At 33.7% G+C, this 22973-nt stretch overlaps 6 protein-coding genes across 6 annotated transcripts; 3 read left to right on the top strand and 3 right to left on the bottom strand.

Annotated features, from left to right (window-relative positions):
* The first annotated feature begins 194 nt into the window (after positions 1-194).
* On the top strand, positions 195-926 carry LOC126660787 (uncharacterized). Its single transcript, XM_050354462.2, has one exon. It carries the CDS (start codon positions 343-345, stop codon positions 820-822), a length of 480 nt encoding a protein of 159 aa, XP_050210419.1. The 5' UTR covers positions 195-342; the 3' UTR covers positions 823-926.
* Positions 927-1814: 888 nt separating this feature from the next.
* On the bottom strand, positions 1815-4527 carry LOC126662262 (protein RMD5 homolog). The gene is made up of 2 exons (XM_050356187.2): positions 4437-4527; positions 1815-3240 (listed from the first exon to the last, which is right to left on the bottom strand). The coding sequence occupies exon 2, from the start codon at positions 3236-3238 to the stop codon at positions 2042-2044; it is 1197 nt and encodes a 398-aa protein (XP_050212144.1). The 5' UTR covers positions 3239-3240; positions 4437-4527; the 3' UTR covers positions 1815-2041.
* Positions 4528-5464: 937 nt separating this feature from the next.
* On the bottom strand, positions 5465-8762 carry LOC126662151 (glutamyl-tRNA reductase 1, chloroplastic-like). The gene is made up of 3 exons (XM_050356043.2): positions 8316-8762; positions 7135-7376; positions 5465-6933 (listed from the first exon to the last, which is right to left on the bottom strand). The coding sequence occupies exons 1-3, from the start codon at positions 8581-8583 to the stop codon at positions 5815-5817; spliced, it is 1629 nt and encodes a 542-aa protein (XP_050212000.1). The 5' UTR covers positions 8584-8762; the 3' UTR covers positions 5465-5814.
* A 1510-nt stretch (positions 8763-10272) lies between these two features.
* On the top strand, positions 10273-13108 carry LOC126661323 (peptide methionine sulfoxide reductase B5-like). The gene is made up of 3 exons (XM_050355146.2): positions 10273-10652; positions 11976-12132; positions 12676-13108. Exons 1-3 carry the CDS (start codon positions 10327-10329, stop codon positions 12832-12834), a joined length of 642 nt encoding a protein of 213 aa, XP_050211103.1. The 5' UTR covers positions 10273-10326; the 3' UTR covers positions 12835-13108.
* Positions 13109-13655: 547 nt separating this feature from the next.
* On the top strand, positions 13656-21548 carry LOC126660116 (K(+) efflux antiporter 3, chloroplastic). Its single transcript, XM_050353452.2, has 19 exons — positions 13656-13934; positions 14850-15239; positions 15379-15480; positions 15968-16048; positions 16480-16581; positions 16695-16772; positions 16916-16984; positions 17128-17178; positions 17317-17430; positions 17536-17637; positions 17986-18120; positions 18874-19055; positions 19139-19274; positions 19761-19832; positions 20165-20266; positions 20380-20541; positions 20660-20749; positions 20846-21007; positions 21155-21548. Exons 1-19 carry the CDS (start codon positions 13899-13901, stop codon positions 21335-21337), a joined length of 2349 nt encoding a protein of 782 aa, XP_050209409.1. The 5' UTR covers positions 13656-13898; the 3' UTR covers positions 21338-21548.
* On the bottom strand, positions 21450-22840 carry LOC126660126 (uncharacterized). The gene is made up of 4 exons (XM_050353469.2): positions 22415-22840; positions 22226-22333; positions 21981-22141; positions 21450-21785 (listed from the first exon to the last, which is right to left on the bottom strand). Exons 1-4 carry the CDS (start codon positions 22703-22705, stop codon positions 21749-21751), a joined length of 597 nt encoding a protein of 198 aa, XP_050209426.1. The 5' UTR covers positions 22706-22840; the 3' UTR covers positions 21450-21748.
* Positions 22841-22973: the final 133 nt, after the last annotated feature.

The following is a 22973-nucleotide window of genomic DNA, read 5'->3' as shown; positions in this document are numbered from 1 at the left end:
TTTAAATAAAAAAATAAAACACAAATATGGCGAGATTATTATCAATTTAAAATTAGATATTATTATCTTAATTAATTAAATATAAATTAATTGATTTTGATGTAGAAATTCGTGGACCACAATGATCCCTTTTTTTGCAGTATGAATTGTTTTGGTAAATAGATGAAAATGTAGGGACTATAGGTCAAAATTACTCCATTTATTAATCCAATTTATCTTCCCCCACAAGCTTCCTTCATTAGTTTTAATGGAGTAAACAATCTCACAAATTCCCAAACTCATAAACCCTAATTTTTCAATTCCTCCCAAAATCTCAACAGACCCAAAAACCCAAACCCTAAAATGTCCTTCAAACTCCATCTTTTATCACCAATTACCATATCACAACCACGAAAATTCCAAACCCTAACCCTAACCCTAACCCATCTCAAAACCCAAACCCGATGCAAAAAACCCAACAAAATCACCGACTCCGATCTCGCGTCAGATTTCGCTACAGAAGTGGCCAAATTAAACACCCAAATACTCCAAAGAGAAGAAGCAATGAAGAAGAGCAAAGAACTACTGTTCACCGAGCTGACCCATTATTTAGATTTGGATGAAGATGAACTGAAAATTAAGTGGAGCAAATTGGACCCGGATGAGAAATGGGTCCTGGTTAAACGGTTTGTTGATGAATGGGGCGTTAATTTTCATCCGTTGTCGGCTAAATCTGTAAGAGAAATGATCGAGGAGTATTTAATTGAAGAAAAAAAAAGTTTGAATGGTTCTGAAATTTTTCCTGGTTTGAAGAGGTTAATGGGGTTTTCTGAAAATAAATGAATTTTGTTTTAGCATATGTTATGAATTTATGATGTAGGTCCATAATGTAATTGAAATTATGTATGTCATTTCATCATTTTATTTTATGCAAGTATTTTCAGCTATATTCCTCTAAAAAAAAGTATTTTCAGCTATATTACAGGAAACTTATTGAATGTTAATTTTTTTTTTAATTTCGGTATTTCAGCTATTTAAGATGGAAATATTATTTTTATATTATTTTTATAAAAAATATGATATTTTATTTTAATATTTCGGTTATGAATTTATTGTTTAATGTTTCAAAGCTTTGGAATTTTGTATTTATAATGTCTTTTTATAAAAAAATACCATGTTTTTTATTCTGTTTTCCATTTCTTTTTATTAAAATATAATCTCATTTTTTCATAAAATATAGTTATTATTTGTATTCTTTATTTAAATATTTGTAATAAAAGTCCAATCTTTTTAGCTTTCTAGCGACTTAAAAACTAATATATAAGATGGGCATCCAATATTTTCAATTGTTACTGATTGTTTTAATCTAAAATAATACTGTTACAACAAATAATATCGTTCTGACAGTTTTAGAATGAATTAATCATTGTTGAATCATGGTGGTTGATCAAATATATCAAAAAATAAAGGTAAGACCGTGAATTGCCAGTAATTCTTTGTCGTACTTTTTTTGTTTGATAATTGGAGAGCGGGAAAGTTTATGGAAGGATTTGAATCTTCAACCTTGACAGTTTATTGTCTAACGCTTATATTATTTGAATTACAGCTCGTTGGTAATCCTTTGTTAATACTTAAATATCACTATAAAGGTTAAAAAAAAAAGAACTTGTGTGTGCAAATGAAATAACCATTTCTATTTGAATATTTCGGGTTTTCAATTCCTACTACTTCGTTATTTCAATATTTTCATGTAATAGTAAAATATATTGGTTAGTTTTACTTTTAATTTGCATCATTTTTCTTGCTCCTCTTTTGGTGATTTGGCCAAAAAAAAATTGTACTGAAATCATGCATAAGCTTTAAATTGCTTATTACTTCATTGCATTATCTATCATTTTCACAAATAAACAGGTTTTTTCTTTCTTTCTTTGGTATTTATGCAGAAAATAAAAAAATAAAGGACATTCAAAAAGAATGTCTATATACAGAAATCCACAAGAGAATCTATATCTTAAAATTACCAAATCCACCTTCCAGTATCCTAAGCAAATCCTATAAACAATTATAGATGTAGTTGCCTGCATTGTGCGACGGTCGCCTCGGCCGGGCAGTACGGACACTTAAATCTCTGAGAGGTGCCTTTCGACATCTTGGTGATCGATTGCTTGCAGAGAACATGCTGACATGGCATCAACATCGGTGGGTTTTCATCGCTGCTTTGCTCGCGACTCACTGGACAAACAAAAGCGGAATGAAAGTGAAATTCTCTTCCTAACTCCACCGGCACAGGTAGCTGCTTCATTGCCTGCCACTCCTGCTTCTTTATAGACATAACTTCAGCTAGCTTCAAAAGGGTTGGCAGCCCATCAAACCCGGCTGCTATTACCAAGCTGAATAAGCTCCCGCAGGACTGTCCTATGAGATTGCAGAAATCGCGGGTCAGTTCCTCCGACAAGTTCTCCCAGTGAATTGGTGACAACAATTCGGAATGTGGATAGTTTTCGAGCTTACGAGTCCATAGAACTGAAACTGTAACCCTTTGAAGCTCTTTCATGTGATGCGAAGCAAACGGAGAAAGATGCGTTTTAGAGTACTTTAGCGCATCAACTCGATTTCCTCCCTTTAAAATTTCCAGAAACTGTAGACAATGGATTTTCAGCTCGAGATTTGAACAGATCTTCTCGAGTTTTTCACGGTTGGAGGAGACCCATTTAAGAGCAGGATCGAGGTTTTTAACCTTAATAGCGTTTAGTATTTGATGCAATTCCAAGAATTGAGATCTTAAAACTGCTGCTTCTGGTTCTCCAGCCTCACTTATTAAGCAATCTCCAACATCAAAGTGGCCTAGCCGGTAAAAATGGCAACCTAATATCTGATTCACCAGATGGAAGTCAAAATCATCATTTATATATGTCCTGGAAATATCAGGATTGAAAGATTTTTCGAGGATTTTTAAATACTTGCTCAGCTCAAAATTCAGCTCCTTTTGTGACCCTTCAAAGAGTTTTGAATACTTCAGTTCCTTTTGTGACCCTTCTAGCTGGTCAACCGTACACATTGCACTCAGCTTTTCCTTCAACTCTATAAGTATGGATTTCTGATCAACCAGAGATATGGAGCCTCCAATTGACTCAAGTTTTGATAATGCTTGTTCAACCACATGACTGATCTGATCAATTACTTCTTGGGATTTTGATGATGACAGCTTTTGCTTCTTTACAACACGATCAAATGCATCTCTTACAGTACTGAGCTCCATTTCTGAAAAAGAAACAAAATGACAGCGAAATACAAATGAGAAGAGCATAAGCACTTTTGAAATTGAAATAACACCTGCCAATGAGATTATCTTCAAATCACAAAGAACATGTTGACATGAGCCAGACGAAAATAGGAATTCGGAAAATAACAAAAGCCAGAAATTAAACCCATAGTATGCACACAGATTTACAGCACTCTTTTTCAGATATTTATAGTGCTTGTCAAAGTAAAACTGCTGGTCCAATTCAGCAGTGCAAAAAGTAACATTTTGTAGGTAAGGTAATAAACCTCCAAGGCAAGTAAAACAACACTAAGCTGGCTCAGGTTCACTTCAAGCTTTCAAATTTTCAAGCTCCAACATAAAAGTCTCCCAGTATCGACATAAAGGTACACTAAAACTGCCAAGCTATGTAACACGGACTCGGATACTTGTAAACAAGACACTTATATATGGACACGTAGACGTCAAGTCATTGTTATTTTAAGATTTTCCACAATAAAAATTGCAATTTTGTGTCTGAAACACCAAGTTTCTGATAAGGGAATGTTGATTGAGTAAATTGTCCATCCTACTTAGCTGCCAAGTAAGGGTAATTTAGAGCAATTTCGCGTATAGCTAGTAAAAACATACGAAGATTAATAAGAGCAATGATGTATAAATGCTCAAGCTTCATCACACAATCTGTATTTTTAGAGCAATTTCGCGTATAGCTAGTAAAAACATACGAAGATTAATAAGAGCAATGATGTATAAATGCTCAAGCTTCATCACACAATCTGTGATCTCAGCCATTAATATTCCAAACACAATTTTTCTCAACCCGTGTTCAATTAACACAAACTTACATGGCACGCGAACAGCTTTCAGAAACAGCATGTAACCATAAAATTAGAATCCAATCCATTAGAAATCACATAATACAAAGTTAAGACCTATAATCAAATTCCTTGTTTTCTCGTATTTTCTCAGCAACCAAACAAACAAAAATTTGACAGAAAAAAAAACTCAAACACTTACATAGCACAACATACACAAATTTCATTTAGATACGAATCATAATCTCTTTGCCTCTATACTGATCATGATAATAAAAATAAATTTCAAATTGGTGAAAATAAATAACTAAGATTACTATCAAAATTGAATTTCAAAATCACGAATATAATTAAGGAAAGAATTATAATGAAGAAATTACCAGAGAAGCGAGAAGTGAAAACTGAAGAGAAAAGAGGAAAGTGTCATCAAAACGTAGGAATCGAGGAAATTGTTAGTTAGATTTGGACTCCACCACACGTGTGTATCGTGTTTTCTAATTACTTTTACTTTTTTGCCCTTATAATTTTTAAAAAGTTTTTTATATTTATTTAATATTTATTAATTTAATCAACAGTTAATTGATTTTTTATTCAAGCTAAACATTCAAATAATTTGATTTTAGAATTTGTTTAATAATATTCACACATTTTTACTCAAATATATCGTTATATGTCAGGTCAGCAAAAGTACGTTTCTACCGTTTGTAATGATTCCGATATGGTTATTTTAAAAATTATTTATATATATTCTAATTTGAAGGTGATGGTAATGTAGTGTAAGTTTTTTTTTATTTTAAAATTTTATGTGTATATTTTATTTTGGCCAAATGTCCTAAAAAGGCCAAACCTTTCATAAAAGTTTCACAAAAGTCCTGACCTTTCAATTTTGTCGATTTTGGCCAAAAACAAATTATTTGGTTTCAATTGTGGCCAACTCTCAATTTGATTTCAATTTGGCTATGTGACGCCTATGTGGCATGCCAAATATTGAAAGGTCAGGACTTTTGTGAAACCAAATAATTCATTTTTGGCCAAAATCGACAAAATTGAAAGGTTAAGACTTTTGTGAAACCAAATAATCATTTTTTGGCCAAAATCGACAAAATTGAAAGGTCAGGACTTTTGTGAAACTTTTGTGAAAGGTTTGGCCTTTTTACAACATTTGGCCTTTTATTTTTGCATGTGAATTAATATTTGATCAAATTAATAATAATTGATTGATTTTATCATCCATTTGATTAGAAAATACTATCTGTTGTACAAATTGATTAAAATTTAAGGACACGAAATGATACTGAAACTATTATTTATTCATAATTAATAAACTCAGACACCATTCTTGATTTACTCATTTAAAAGGAAATGGCATGAAATATAGTTTTTTGTTATCATCAAATGGACTTACTACAAAAAAAAAATAAACAAAATAATTAGACAAATTAATAGAATCATTACATCAGTACTCAGATTTGAAGATAAACCCAGGACTATATTGTACAAGTATTGCATAAATGGCTTTATTCAATGATTAGTAATAGTACAAGTATTGAAGTATGTCGATACAAAAATCAAGCTCAGGTAACAATTTTCAACTCATTTTCTTCAATGAAGGCAGCCGAGGTTTCTGTTTTTGAAAAATGGAGAACAAAATATTCTCCAAAGATATCGAAATGAACGAATTTTTTGTTAATGTATGATTGTTGATCTTGTAATGATATAATTAGGGCAAAAACCGATCTGTTAAACTGTTCAAAGAACTTACTTCCGGCTTCGTTCTACCTTTGTTCGAACAGTCTCCAATATTATCTCGGTCTCAAGGTCAAACATCCTATTGACGGCGTTCATAATCTCGAGTACTTCTTCGGGTTTCCGGCAGTCATTTGCATCGAGTCTAAGGTGCTGCATTGGACCATGGAGAAACTTCTTCAACATCCCAATGCTAAGATCATGAATAGCCTTTTTCTGTTTATCTGATATGTCACCCATCTTTGACAAACACTTGTCCAGCTCGGAAGCTCGAATTCTTTCAAAGTAAGCACGCAGCTTCTTGATGGTCGGAACAGTCTCAAGCGAATCTTTCCAAGCTTCAAATTTACGCAGTTCCTCGGAAATAACTGTTTTCGCTTCCATAGCTTTTCGGAGTCGGTCTTCCTTATTAGCTTCGACGACTTCCTTGAGATCGTCGACATTGTAGACTTCCGCGTCTGTGAGATCTGAGACAATCGGTTCTACATTCCTAGGTACGGAAATATCAATGAAAAGCCGCCTTTCGAATTTTGGGTCCACGGGGAGGAGCCTTTGTACATGCTCTTTAGTGAATAAAGGAGCATCTGATGCAGTGCAGGTGAAAATTACATCAGCTTCACCAGCACAAACCATCATTTCTGAAAGCTGTTTATAGACGATCTCGGTATCTTTAAGCTCTTTTTTTAGAGCAGCAACTCGCTCCTCGGTTCTATTCACAACCACCATATCGGTGCATCCTTTTGCAGCTAAGTGTTTGATTACTAGTTTCCCCATCTTGCCAGCTCCAATTACCAAAACCCTTGCCGAACCATATGAAGGCTCTGGAAGCTTCATTAGACCGAGCTCTACAGCAGCTGAGCTGACTGAAACAGAGCCTGAGGATATATTGGTTTCAGTTCGAACCCGCTTCCCGGCAATGATTGCATGTTCAAACAGCCCACTGATTTTCCGGCCAAAGCCGGATACTCCTTGTCCAAGTTTTTTAACTTGTCTCACCTGTGCAAGAATTTGACCCTCTCCTAAAACAACAGAGTCAAGACCAGAAGATACTTCGAATAGGTGTCTCGTAGCATCTTCGTTATACAAGATAAAACGGTGCTGGCATAGCTCCAAAACAGGAATTCCACTAATCTGAGAAAGAAAAACCATATTATGGTCAATATTTCAATATCTCTGTATTCTTAGGATAGGCAGATTTAGAAAATATTGAGGTCTGAAAGCTAAGATAAAAAATAACACGACTAAAAACACCAACGGGACACTAATAATAAGTCAAAATGTAAAATTCATTTCATCCATTTCACATACTAAAACAAAGTAAGGAACAAATACCTTAGACATCCACTCGATCACTTCTTTAACTCCACGATGTTGAGACAAAGCCACAACATATATTTCCATTCTGTTGCATGTACTAAGAACAGCAGCTTCTTCTATATGATTCAAATCACAAAGCTCAGAGATGGCTTGAGGCCACTGGGCTTCTGGAATGGCAAGCTTTTCCCGTACTTCCACTGGTGCTGTGTGCACGTTTAGTCCAATGACAACAATGCTGCTCTTTTCCTTTGTATATCCTGAGAAAGAAACATGAAGATTTCCAATGATTAGTCCAAATACATTGATTCTCACACATGTTAAAAATCAGCATAATTTCTGCTTTAATTCAATTATGTGAAAATATGCAGATCCAACAATTGGATTAGAAATAAAAAGTAAATTTCAACTAGAGCAATAAAAGAAGCACTTGAAATTCTAAGACAACAATCACATAACGGCATATAGATGTCGAAAATCAATCAAACCCGTAAGGTCTAAAATATAAAATTACAAAGCATAAAAGTCATATATCAGAATCTTCAATCAATTAACCTTATTTTCTCAGAAATCACATTGCATGAAACATGCTAAAGCTACACGCTGTTACTGAAGTAAAGACACATCATATACACGACCTATCTAACAATTAGAGCTGTTCATTATAATTGTGATAATTACATACTCGGGCAATACGAAACCCAATCACCCTCTGGAAAATATATTCTGGATAAATAGGATACCTTTAATCCATATTGTGCGAAAATGCTGAAGCAGAAAGCATTGATACGGAAAACGGTGAAATGATTTATTTACAAAAATAAATTATAATTCTAAAGTTTCATAGTTTATGAAGCATTTCTAAATTCCATGAACAACAGAAACGAAATGCCGAAACGTAGACACCGGATATATTTCCGTACAACATAGCCTATAATTAATCTGAACAATACTTCACTACAATGATTCACAAAGAAATCTTACAAAATCCAGTTAAATTCTTCAAAGCTTAGATAAATTTCAACTTATTTTATCAAATATCAACAAATTTAAATTTTAAAAAAACAGGATTATCTAAACTCCTAAATACAATAAAATGTTGACTTTTCAATTAACTTGCATTAACAACACTTCTAATATCAAACATAAATAAAAATAATTAAGTTAAAAAATAAATGAACAAAAATTAGAGAACTCACTGTCAATTCCAGATGCCTTGAGTTGTTCAAGAGCTAACAGATTCGATTTTTTAGTCTCGATTTTATCAATCGGATTTAAATTCTGAGAACCAGCTTCACATCTCAGTGAAATTTCTCTGTAATTCTTCTCCTTGTTCAATATTTTCGATCCATAACACAGACAATTAGAATAACAATACGAAGAAGAAACCGCCGGTGATGAATCTGATTGCATTCGCCTCAAAGCAACTGCACCGGCGAATTTTCCGGCCGTCGCCGCCACCGCCATTGCGAGAACGAAATAGAAGAGGGGGGATTTTCAGGCAGCGGCAACGTGAGATAGAGAAAATTAAGGGTTTAGGAAATGTAAATGGCTAAAGAATTGAGGAGCTGATTGAGCAGTTTTGGAATGTTTTGGGGTGAAAAGTTGGAAAAAAAGAAATAAGCGGTTAGGTTAGGTTGATGGTTTGGTTTGGTGCCAAAATGACTTTTTAAAGCATGGACTTTGAAAAATGGTAACTGAACACGTTTGTTCCACAAGCCAATTTTGACCAGTACCGGTCAATTTTTTTTAAAATTTTAAATTGATTTCTAATCTAATATATTTATTAAATCTTAGATAAATGTAATTATTGTTTATTTAATGATGATAAATAAATAAAATATTTTATAAAAAGATAGATATAAAAAGTATCTATATTTTTGTTATCTTTTTGTTGTTGATTAAGAAAAATAATAATGATATGGTTATCAACTATGTATAAAATTATAGAATTATAACCAATTAGTTTCTTTTATTTCACATCTGCAATAACTAAATTTCATATATAAAAAATAGTCGAATTGCTACATTGTGAATATTTTATTTTTTTCTTTGATTTTTTATTAAACAGGAGAAAAATTAAACATAAATATTTTTTGATTTTGACTCAATCTAATATTAATTAGCATGGAAATCTTAAAGAACAAGGAAATATAAATAACATCCCATGTGAACAGAATAATATTTACCTCAATGCATATTTTAAGCTACTAGCATAATTAGCTTTTATATGTGTCTATAATGACTTTTTTGTACCATTAAAAAAATACTAGTTGGAACTTCTTTTATGTTTGCTTAAATATTGATTTATTTAAATTAAAATATTATATATATATATATATATATATGTATATATATATATATATATATGTATATATCTACAATTTTAATCATTTTATAAAATATATTATATATGTAAAATCGTTTTATTTATACTATCATTTTCTTGATTTTGCTAAATATATTTTTAATCGATATGGAGCTGATGTGGCGCGACGTTCGATATTGTAAGATTAATCATACATATATAGACATTCAATGCTACATCAATCTAAATTGATTGTGGTATATTTCTCAAAAGCCGAAAAATTAATGGTAGAATTAGAAATAACATGATTTTAAAAAGGCTTATCCCTTTAAAATTCCCCCACCTTTTACCCCCAATTCGTTTGCACCCTCACGTTGTAAAACCACCAAATATACCCAAATTACGACCTTTCACTTTCAATTGCACCCTCAAACATTAAATTGACCTTTTTTCACTTGAAAAATGTTCAAATCAATACTTTAAATTTTAGCATATATTTTAAAATAGGACTTAATATTTTATTTAAAACAAAAATAAACCTATTTTTTCAAGTGAAAAGAGACCAATTTAATGCTTGAGGGTGCAATTGAAAGTGAAAGGTCGTAATTTGGGTATATTTGGTGGTTTTGCAATGTGAGGGTGCAAACGAATTGGGAGTAAAAGGTGAGGGGTTTTTAAAGGGATAAGCCTTTTAAAAATACAGTATATTTGGAGAATAAAATAAGATTAAGGGTATACATTAATATTTTACCTTTATGTAATAAATAATGATAATAAAAAGAAAATAATTGGTCAAAGAGAATGCCACGTAATAAAAGTCTAGAATATACCTTTCACACCCGAACCGGTCTAAAAACTTAACCGAAAAAAGAAACAATATCCAAACCTCATCATCTTACACAATGAAGTGCTTCACTAATCACAATATCTTAAAAACAAAACCAAATCTCTTCATCACCACCACCAAACCCACTTTTTCCGGCCATTTTCCTCCACGTCCGAGCCCATTTAGCAATACCCATTTCGGATTTTCATCGACCCGGCCCGTATTTAACTCCATTTCTGGTGCTGGGGTTGGTGGGTGCTTAAGTTTTTACAGGAAAGACCGTAGCTTTCGTGGTGGGGTTATTGCCATGGCTGGTTCTGGCTCTGTGCAGAAGTCTGAGGACGAGTGGCGTGCGGTTCTGTCGCCGGAGCAGTTTCGGATTTTGAGGCAGAAAGGAACCGAGTGAGTTTTGGTTTGGTTTTTCGAGTTTGGTTTTCTGGGTTAAAGATTTAGAATTTTATCAGTGTTGTTGTGTGTAATATGATAATTGAGTTGAATTTTATGTTATTTGGAAGCTAATGGATATTGATATGAGTCTGTTTTTAGAGATTTTAAGCATTGTTATGACTCCTTGTTTGATGAGGATTGGTTTAGAGATGAATTGATTGAATTATATATTTGAGAAGTTTTGGTACGAATTTAATGAATTAAGTAATGTAATTTGAGAATTGTTGCACAAAATTGTAGCAAATAATATTGAATCCAGTAGTTGTAGGGGAATTATTTTCGTGCAAAACTTTCCGAGACATTCCGAGTTCAAGTGTGACATGTGGCCAATTTTGCTTATTCTCTGGCATTTGATATTCTGTGTATGGAATGCGATGACGAAGATTGACTTTTTATTGTGAAAGTTTTTATTATCGGAAGTATTTTCACCCTGATATGTTATGGTGCGTTAAATGGTAGAAATGACGAGAAGGATGGATTGAATTCCATTTTAAAAGTTTTATTAGTCTTAAAATGGATTTAGGTTTGAAATCTAAATTTGTATGATTACGCTCCTCCTCTATTAATGATTGTCAAAGCTAGAAATTTTGTGCTTGGTTATGAAAGGTTGACTAGAGTTCTAATGGTGGCAACTTGATGATACAAACACTATTGCTTTTTTACTTGGTACCCATCGATCGAGATCATGTCCTTGGACGTTACCATTTCAACGTTACTAGCCTGCTTAGATAGTAGATACAATGTAATTTTCGTCATTATGGTGGCTGCAGTTGTCTACTAGAAGTTCGAAAACCAAATATAGAAGGAATATTCCGTGTTGTTCATTGTTTAATTTGAGATGCTTAGTTTGCAATTTATGCTGGCCAAGGAAAATATTACTTTGAACAAGTTTATGCAAGTAGGGGAACCTTTTACAGGTTTACTTAGGTTGGACGGCTGAAGAGATCTTTGATAGCAGAATATTATCTGATTAATCAGTATTTTTTTTCATGTAATTCTAAGATGTTGTTTCCAAAGCGTAATAGGATCTCAAAAGAAAAGTTCCGACATATGGAAGATTCAAATTATTTTTTCAACTGAAATTTAAAAGTTGGAGGACTAGAGATATAGATTAGAATTCACATTATTTGCGGTCTGCTTAAATTTTTGCTGACATTTATGCCGCTGGATAAAAATTGCAGCTTCTTCAACTACCATTGATTCATAGGTATCTCGTAAAACTTGTATGTCAGTCACTCTATGATGCATAACTTTCGAAATTGTTTTGGTGCTACACAGGTATCCAGGCACTGGGGAATATAACAAGTATTACAAAGATGGTGTCTACAATTGTGCAGGTTGTGGAACTCCTCTGTATAAATCCACAACCAAATTTGACTCTGGTTGTGGTTGGCCTGCATTCTACGAGGGTCTCCCTGGAGCCATTAATCGCACTGTAAGCTTCTTCCCTTGTTGTAATAGGGCTATAGGGGTGTGCAACAATCAAACCAAACCTGAAAAGCTGAAGTAGATTAAGCGGAACTTATAAGTTTGGTTTGGTTCTTATACTGTTCGGTTGGGTTTGATTTTTGCTATGAAAACCAAAAAATACTGAACCGGCCGAATTATTCATTTAGATATTAAATATTTTAATTATATAATAACTTCTTGAAATGGTTGAGTGACATAAGACTCTTTATATCCCTTAAATTTATGGTTTTGTATGCCAGCACTGGTAATAAGTGATTTTATTTTCTTTCCCAACATAAATGTTCAACAAAATTTGTTAATATATTGTAAAGAAATCAGTAGAATTGAATGTAATCTTTTTTGGTTTGGTTCAATTCTGAAATTTGAAAGGAACATAATTTGGTAACTGAACCGACTGAATGCATACCCTAGTTGTACTTATTTCTATGCTGTTATTTGTCTTCATTAAAGATTTACGAGAAATTTATCTGTACATATTTATTCATATAATCGGCTTTTGTGTTAACAGGAGGACGCAGACGGAATGAGAATTGAGATAACTTGTGCAGCTTGTGGTGGACATCTGGGGCATGTATTTAAAGGTGAAGGGTTTAAAACTCCTACAAATGAACGTCACTGCGTCAATAGCATCTCACTCAAGTTTACTCCTGAAAATTCTTCCCAGTGACGAGCTATAAACTTGTTTATGTTATAAATTTGTATAAAACATGGTAACGGTGTTGCATTTACCAGAAAACGAATTAAAAAACGGATCTCTCTCTTCTTTTTTTGTTAGTATTGTTAATGTTTTGAAATAAAGATTTGCTGTTGTGTAATGATGCATCTTGGTTTCGGATTTTGCCATAGATGCATGAATTATTAGTAGATACGAAGGTTTAATCTTTGTATTCTGTTCCTCTTGTTTGTTCTTTTTTGTATTAATGGAAGTTCCCAATTCCTGATTTTCTCCCCATTTTGTGAAACAGTAATTCAATAAAATTTGGGAGCTTGAATTTGGTTCGAACCGAGTGGAACTCATTTAAAAAAAAAAATCAAACTAAATTTACAAAGATGTGAAAATTTTCAAGGGTTCAGTTTGTTTCTGTTTTTTCAGTTGTAGTTGTACTTAAATTAGGTTAAATAATTTGTCCAAATCAATTTTTTTTAAAGTGTCAAATAAATCCAAATTAAATATTCGGTTTGATTTTTTTTTTATTTGGTTCGGTTTTTATACATCTCTAAATATTTCACTTTGCTCTTATTTCTAACATAAATGAATTAACCTCCTTAAGCTTCAATTTTGTAAAAAAATATTACTGTTAGATATACTAGAAAGGTAAATCAGTTATTGAATGAAACAAAAGGCTAAAATATAAAGAAAATACAATAATTTTAAGTGGATAATCACAGTCAGCACTACAAATCTGCCACGTGGACACAAGTAGTAAGCTCCAAGTTGTTCTTGACTTGTTGTAATAACGTTACCAATTTCATTTCCACACAACAGATTCTCAGACACAAATTTATCAAAAATAAGAAAGTCCCATTTTTCTCTCTCTTTATAAACTCCAAAAATCTTGTCTTTTTTTAAATTTGTGGCCATAAATATTTATATTTTAGCCATTAAAAGTATAATCAAGTTTTGAGATTACAAAATTTTGTGGGTTTAGTTTAGTTTTGGAGAATCAATACAATAAATGGCATTGAAGCTAACTCAACAGTTTGCTTGAATTTGTTTGTAGAGTTGCCACTATGTTGGAATCTATTACATGTTCCCATTTTCCCAAGGTGATCATTTTTTTTCTTTCTGTTTTTAGTTTTAGTTTAAGTTTTAATCTCTGTTTTAATGATTTGGGTATCTTGAACTGTAGGAAAAGAATGTTCTTTAGGGCTGTATTGATTAGTTTTAACATTTATTTTGCATTAGCTTTAGAATAATTGTGTTTAGTTTAATTGAGGTTACTTCATTCAAACTTGTTAAATAATAATCAGTTCATAGAAAAGATTAAACCTTTAGGTGAGATATGATTTCTAACACACTGTCGTGGCCACGTGAAATTTCGTTGGACTTGCCCGCGAATGCCTATTGGATTTTCATTCCAATGTGCATCAGAGTTGAAGTTTGAATAAGTAGATTTACTCTAGCTTATACTGAGATTATTAAATTGAAATTATCAAGGCTGAATTCATGAATTGTAAGTTTTTCAATTATTGACATCCATAGCATTTCGAGTAACCATTACACCCAAAAGTTTAAACCATTAGATGAAACTTTAACAGCAGTTCTATGATCGCGAACGTTTCTGATTTGAATTTAGCTCGATAGTGTCACTTTCTGCATGTTTTTCTTTTCCTACAATTTATTCTCATTTGGTGATAAGCTATGCTTTTGGCATGAATTCCTTGTTTTTAGTCTGCAATTGGCCTCCCAACTTCAAACTTATGCTCAAAGTTGGCCCAAATTGTTTCAACCTCCTCAAAATGATGCATACACATTACTACTTTTTACCAATTAACTGAACTGATTACGAACCAATTACATGCATTTGAAGGTGCTGCTTGACATTTGTAATTTGAGAATCTAGTTTATAAACATTAACAAATTTTTAGCCCACTTGTAGTTTTGTGTTTGTTTGCTACTTCATGTCAATTGATGAAACGAATTATTATGCTGATCTATTTTCTTTTTGTGTTATCATGCAGGGAGACGATTTCAACAAACAAAAAAGCTCAGTTAGAGCTTGCTTAAATGATTTATCACATCTTTATGTACATAGTTTTAAGACTTCTTGTGTTCCAAGGCATAAAATTCATGCCCCTCTATGTACCTTAAGTTACAGAATAGTTCAATGCTCTTTTCTTTCGCAAAAGGTTTCTGAAGGCCGACGTTTATTACCTTCCTCATTGTCCAGTCGGGAAGGTCTCTGCCTCTCTAAACGGAGATTGCACCATAGGAAAATATCCCGACTACGTGCATCTGTAGATGTTGCTAGTGCTGTTGATGTTATCAATGATTTAGGATTTGATACGTTGACATTCTTAGCTGTCACTGTCGTGGTCGTTCCTGTGTTCAAGACTCTTAGAGCTAGCTCTGTAAGATTGATGTCCAAATTTAAAATTTAGTTTTCTATATCTTGACCTTTTTACAATTTCATGTTGTTTACGTTAAGCATGAATATAAAGTTTTGTGCTGTTTTTTTCATGATGACAATGTATGTTTATTGTCTTTCAGATACTTGGTTTTTTCTTTGCTGGCGTTGTGCTAAATCAATTTGGTGTCATAAGAAATATCACAGATGTGAAGGTTCTATCAGAATGGGGGATCCTCTTCTTGGTGAGTACACTCACCCTATAATTTTAATGCACATTTTCTGAACGTGTACTTCTGTTGCAGTTTAATATCCTTGCCACTGCGTTGAGCGAGTTTACAAGTGTAGAACATAATCATGCGTTTTCTTTTGATTCATGTACATTATTGTTGATGACCATAATTGCTCGTGCATACATTCTAGCTCCTTTGAGCATCCTTCGTCATGTCCATCTCTCTGTCATTTAGATCATTTTAAATGGTTATTGAATATAAGCAAGCAAATCATCGTTTTGGAGGTTTCGTCCGGAGTAAGAAAAAAGCAATGTTTGGCATTTGAAGCTCCTTTTCTGGAAAAAGAAAAATGCAGTAGGGTTTAAGCTTCACCTGCCCTTTCATTTCTGTATCAATTTCTTTGGGTAGTTTTATTTTGAATTATTGTTTGGTTTTATGCATCATCTGCATCGAAGATTATTCTTACAATTGAAGACGGTACATATTTTTTTTTTTCCAGCTTTTTGAGATGGGCTTGGAGCTTTCACTTGCACGTCTAAAAGCTCTAGCAAAATTTGCCTTTGGAATGGGATTAACTCAGGTAATTTTCAAATACAGTGGTCTGATTGGCATTAGAAAGTGGTATGCTGCATGTGGTTTTGTCTAGTTATCTAGTATATGAAACTGACTTAAATAGGTGGGAATGACTCTGTATTACATTGATGATATGTGATGATTAGAATTTATATTGCACAGAAACTTGTTGAATTCTACCTTCCAGCGTTTTGTTTCCATTTTCAAAAATATTTCTGTAACTTTGGAACTTTCTATTATAATGTATTCTTGTAACAAATTTTGTTTTTCCGTTTCTCGTTTGAGAGTTCTCCAATTTAGCATTCCATTTCCATGCAATAGAGATTGGGACTACGTTTTAGCATATCATTATGAGCTTAACAGTATGCAACAATGGCCCTTTATATTCCTTCAAAATCTAGGCATACTCCTGAATTCTTTGTTAATTTTTTCTTGAAGGTTGTGTTATCTACTCTTGCTTTCACGGCATTTGAACTTCCACCTAATGGGGCTATTGGAACTAGAATTTTGGAGTTCCTTTTCCATTCGAGGTCTGATTTGGTGAGTACTTTGTGCGCTGTCTGGCTGCTGAAATACTTGCTGTATAAAGCTACTTTCTGTACATTTTACAAGAAAGCTAGTATGATTTTGTTATATACTCTAATTGAATTCAGGTGAATATTAGAAGTATTGACGAGGCTATTGTTATCGGTGCTGCTCTTTCTCTGTCTTCTTCAGCTTTTGTTCTTCAGGTACTCTACTTATGCGTGCTTATCACTGGTTTTATAGACCATGCCACATACTTGTTATTTGGATATATTACATATTTATCTGTCTTTGGATCTATATAAAATTTCAATGGGACATCCTAAAGCTTATCAAGCATAATATGTAGCTTCTTGCAGAAAAAGGTGAGCTCCCGACAAGATTTGGCTCGGCAACTCTCGGAATTCTTCTGCTGCAGGTTCATTTTCCCCTTTGTGCTCAAGCTCCTCTGTCCATGTTAAACTAATAAGCACTGTTGAATTTTTTCCGATCTTCATGTAAAGGAGTGATCAAGTTTTGATATGAATAAACCTTTTGAACTTCACTCTTTGGTGTGTTCAGGATATAGCAGTTGTCCCTCTGTTGGTGATCCTTCCTGTGCTAGAGACCCAGGTGTGGAACAGAGTTATATTTAAGTTCCTAATTTTTTAATCTTTACTGAGAAACATGAATCTTTAGCAATGTAATAATTATTATTAATTCTTGTTCCTCTATAGTTATATATGAATCATGCTTTATTTTTTTCTGAAGAATCTGGTTGAGGGAAGTATCTGGCCAACGCTTGCTAAAGAAAGTTTGAAGGCTTTAGGTGGACTGGGAATACTTTCTCTTGGCGGAAAATACATTTTGAGGCGGGTTTTTGAGGTATTTATACTCTTTTTGTTTAATAACTTTTTTAAAAAGATTTCGAACCTTAGAATACAAAAGCAACGTTTGTGCAGTTTGCAGACACTAAATTAAATTATCCAGGTTGTTGCTGAAGCAAGAAGCTCGGAGGCATTTGTTGCTCTTTGTCTGCTAACTGTAGCTGGAACATCACTTGCCACTCAAATGTTGGGCTTTAGTGACACGGTTTGAACCTCTCTTACCAGAAGCGGTGTGCATTCTTCAAATGGAACCGAACCAAACTGATTTTGTTAAGAATATAGTATTATTCAAACCAAACCGGACAATATGTCCCCTTAATTTTTGTTTTTGTCTGTGTATACTAAAAGTGAACTGAATTCTTTTTATGTCCTAATCCGACCTAACCGAAAAATTAATATATTTTGTTGTCAAACAGAACTAAACCGCATTCGTCAATTTCAGTTTGATTATTCAGTTTGGTTCGGTTTTTGCACACTCCTACTTACTTACCAGTGATAGAGAATGACTAGTATAGATGGTTTTTAATCAACTGATTTTGATTTCACTATGCAGCTTGGAGCATTTTTAGCTGGGGCATTATTGGCAGAAACAAATTTTCGGACACAAATTGAAGCCGACATAAGGCCATTCAGAGGCTTGCTTCTTGGTTTATTTTTTGTTACCACAGGCACTTCTATTGACACACAGGTATAGTTCATACCTTTTGGTAAGTAGCTCTCTTTTGTAAAAACATGGTTGAGAAGTGATAACATTTTCTCCCTTGATCTTTCTGTATATAGACATAATAAGAAATATATGACATCAGGTTATGTTGCAGGGAAACAAAAATGCTGAAATGAAAAACTGGCAGAACAAATGTATTTCACAAGAACATGTTATAATTACAAAATTTTCGAGTTTCAGAAATATTTCTATAAATGAAACACTGAAGTGTATGACTCAACAAGTTCTCGTGAGATGCATAGTCTGATGTCTAAATTTCCGTTAGGATATATACGGCATACATAGGCTTGCTCCACTGGATTTTTTTGTCATGAACATTATAAAGACTTTACTATACAAGCGTATTGTAGATTAGTGGTTGAATGATTGTAAAGTGAGTTTTAATAGTAAACAACATATTTAATAATATAGAAAGGCTTTTCCTATGGTTAGTGATTATATATCATGCAGCGGTGATAAGTGAACAAATTTACTTTGTTTAAAACAAAGTAACCATAGAAAGCGCTGTATAGAAAAAACTTGCAATGATTTCAAAATACGAAAAATTGTAATTCTTTTAATATAATTGTACATTTCTTTTTGTTTTGATATCATTTATCTATATGAATGTTGCCTTCACTGAATAATATTTCTGAATATGCCATTGTTAATGTTGTTTGAAAAAACAGCAGAGTTATCAATAATTATAGACTCCAAGTCCTTTTATCCTCTATGCAGCTTCTTTTTCGAGAGTGGCCAAATGTACTTGCTCTCTTGGGAGGTCTAATCATCATCAAGACACTAATTATAAGTGCAATAGGTCCCCGTGTTGGACTCACCATACCAGAAAGTGTAAGAATCGGATTTCTACTATCACAAGGAGGCGAGTTTGCATTTGTTGTTTTCTCTCTAGCAAACAGGTTTGAAATAAGTTTTGACAGTGCATTAATTAGCTACCATTAGTTTCTGCACATACTAATGTTTTTACCACCTGGAATTGCAGGCTTGGAGTGCTTCCACTTGAACTTAACAAGTTGCTAATCATTGTCGTTGTACTGTCGATGGCGTTAACTCCATTGCTTAATGATGTTGGAAGAAGAGCTGCTGATTTTATAGATGACAAACTTGATAAAGAGGAAGTATGTTTTCTCTGATTTCTTTTTTATTTTGGAGTTTTTTGTCACTGAGCACATAGGATGTAATCGAGTTGAAATACCATCAAACTCGGTTCGATTAGATTCTAAAACTTGAAAATAGAAACTCAACTTGAATTTGGTCGAGCTTTATTTTATGAGTTCGGCTCGAACTCGGTAGAATAATTGAGAATCGAGTTCGGCTCGGTTCGACTCAATTATCAGTATAAATATTTAAAATTCTAATTTTAATATAAAACTAAGAATATTATTGCAATTCAATTAGGCTTGTGAGTTTATTGAGTCAGATATTTTAATGCTCGAACTCGACTCGACAATTGACTCGAGTATCTCAAATTTGAATTCGACTCGATTAATAATGAGTCGATTTCAAATATTTTTCAAGTCAAATCTTGAACAAGGTTACCTTTTAAAGGACATCTCAGATGGCATAAAACATACTAACAATGCTTAACTATTTCATGATTCCAGAAAGTTGCTGAGTTGGTAAACTTTGAAGGGAGTGAACCTGTTATAATCCTTGGATTTGGACAAATGGGTCAGGTACATCTTTTTATACAAGAAAAAAACAGACAGTTTGGCTGTGCTTAGGGTGTGCAAAAACTGAATCAAACCAGATAACTGAATCAATAAATTCAGTTTACTTTGGTTTGATATAAAAAAAAAATCAGTTTCTCGGTTAATTTCAGTTACGTTTTAGTGCAAACTGAACTGAACAATTAAACCAAACCGACTAATTTGGTTGGTTCGATTTGAAAAATTTATTAGATCCTGTTTTAAAAACGGTAAAGTTTTTGGTTCGGTTCAAACCAAATGCACACCCTTAGCTGAGCTATAGGTTGCTTATCCTTATGTTCTCATTTTGCTGCAAACAGGTGTTGGCCAATTTTTTATCAGCTCCATTAGCCTCTGGAGTAGATATAGATCTTGCTGGTTGGCCTTTTGTGGCCTTTGATTTGGATCCCTCTGTAGTGAAGGTCAACAAGATTTTCACTTTTACTTAAAATTATGCTCTTCAAAATTTCTGTAATTTATTTTTCTGACGTGATCGATGTTCGGATTTTAAAACTAGTTCTGTATTTTTACTCAGACATCTCGGAATCTTGGTTTTCCGGTATTGTATGGAGATGGATCGAGACCAGAAGTATTAGAAACTGCCGGCATTGCTTCTCCGAAAGCTTTCATGATCATGCATACTGGAAAGAAGAGGTCGGTCGAGGCTGTCGAAAGACTGCGGCTTGCTTTTCCTGCAGTAATTCTTCGCACTCACTCTTTCTAGATTCAAAAGTTGTGTCTCTTGTCTCGAGAAATACTGGCCCGAATCAATTCCGGTTGTTTACTCTAAAATTTACGCTAAATCCAATTGGCAGATCCCAATTTACGCCAGAGCTACAGATCTTAATCATCTTTTGGATCTCAAGAAAGCAGGCGTGACTGATGCGATTCTCGAAAATGCAGAGGTATCCATAAATTTTGGTACTTTTTACCACCATAATTTTATTAGCAGTTGAATCTGGAAGAAGAAGTTCTTCCTTAACTAAGCTTACTTCATGCAGACAAGTTTGCAACTTGGCTCTAAGCTTTTGAAAGGACTTGGTGTCATGTCCGATGACGTAGATTTTGTGCGCCGACTCGTTCGAGACTCTATGGAGATACAAGCTCAGGATGACCTTAGCAAAACTGATGGTCAAGCAATTGATGTTATGAAACCAATGCAGGTAAAGTACATAGAAATCATAAGAATTTGATATTCAAGGGAATGAGTCAGATTCTATGATCGTTCCACTTGAAGAAAATTTCTTCTTTCAGAATAAATTCAGTCAACTATTCATTCCTTAATTGAGTTTCGGTTTTTGTTATGCAAGGTAAGAGTTGATGGTTCTGTCGGGATCGAAGTACCCGTGCCGAAATCACTAAGACAGAAACAGATAGAGCAATCAGAGGATCAAGGTAAGGGTGTACTGTATTGTGAACTTAGCAAAGAGAACGGTTTTCCGGTTAAACCAGATGACGTTGCTACGGAGAAGAAGAATATGATAGAAACGTAGGCACCTTGCATGACAACTGATGAAGATGTATAGATACAATCAACCTCATTTAAGGTTTTAGAAAAGTGATCAATTTTGCTGTTGTGACTAACATTAGTGTAAACAACAAACCTCTGAGGTAAAAATTAGGGAAATATCTGTATACTTCCCCTAAAAATAGCATATTCATGCACTTTTAGGTCAATACAACCTGCCTTTTATACCTTTAAAATTTGACAACTTGCCAATTACAACCCGATCTTTACGTCTTCTGTGACAAAATATTCTCTTTATATTCAATGCTATATGAAGAATTCAAAACCAACCGGTGCAGATTGGATCGGTAAGAAGTTCATGAAATGATTTTGACCACAATTTTGAGCGAATAGTTTCCACAAAAGAATTCGGAGATATCCACAATCCATAAGCATCTTATGCGATCTTGATGATTTCAGTTACGCCTGGATGGCTGCCAAGGAAACAAATGTGTAAATTATACTATCAACAGACCAACAAACAATAGTCTCTATGTTAGCAAAAAACAGATAAACGGATCGAATATCTCCAATTGGTAAGAAGTTGTTTATGCTGAGTTCGGAAAGAACACGTAAAGAAATAATTAAGAGCTTTCTCATAAGAGGCTATAAAAGAAAGATGATCATACAGAAATCTTAGTACTGGTTTACTAAGTCCGAACTCGCCACCAGCTTTCAATCGATAAGTGTCGATGTCTCCGGTAGTCTTGTTTTTAGCTAAAAAGGTTACATAATAAATAGTAGATCGTGCCTTTGCCTTGGTCACCTGCACAAGTTCCAAATTTGCACCCTGCGTGACAAAAATAAACGATTTGTTGGATGAAATGACATGAATTTGAAATAAATAAAACTGTAACCTCCGAATAATACTGACCTCCTTTTCGTTCTCTCGCTCGATTGCTGCATTGACAGCTTCAATGCAGGCCGTGGCACGACCATCTTCAAAAGCTTTCACCGCCAAATAAGCACGGAGAGTTCTAAACTGAACACAATCACATAAAATTTTGATGTACTGGCATATTCATTATAAGCAAATAAAAAATATAGCGCTATTCATGCTTACACAAGACTCCTTCAGAAATTCCCCAAACCAAGCATCAAATCTCCCAAACCAAGCATCAGCATCCTCCTCGTCAGTATCAGAACTGTCGTCAAAAGCATCCTCCTCGTCAGTATCAGAACTCTCGTCAAAAGCATCCTCCTCGTCAGTATCAGAACTGTCGTCAAACACGCTTTCCTTTGGCTCCTGCCGTGGTGGTTCTTCAACGGCATGGCCATGCACACTGCCTTCATTATCGACAGTAGTGTTTGGCTTCGTCGGCACGGAATCATAGTGGCCTTGGTTATTAGTCATGGTCAAGAAAAACCTTGAATTGCTAGAAACCCTAGAAAAAACCCTAGAGTGAAAGCATATTTATAAATCTCCTTTTCCTGTATTTATTCTACAATTACACTAATTTAATTTTTTTTTTATCAAAATTACAATTATTCTCTTTTCTCGTTTAATTCTTTATAAATAGTAGTACTAGTATTTACTCTTTTCATCATAATTACTTTAAAATTCATCAAATTTTTTATAAATAGTAGTACTGTAGTAGTATTTACTCGTTTTATCATAATTA

Source organism: Mercurialis annua, linkage group LG8 (assembly GCF_937616625.2).
Source record: "Mercurialis annua linkage group LG8, ddMerAnnu1.2, whole genome shotgun sequence".
NCBI classification, from domain to species: domain Eukaryota; kingdom Viridiplantae; phylum Streptophyta; class Magnoliopsida; order Malpighiales; family Euphorbiaceae; genus Mercurialis; species Mercurialis annua.
The sequence above is the reverse complement of the archived record's forward strand: the minus strand, read 5'-3'. Positions and strand labels throughout refer to the sequence as shown.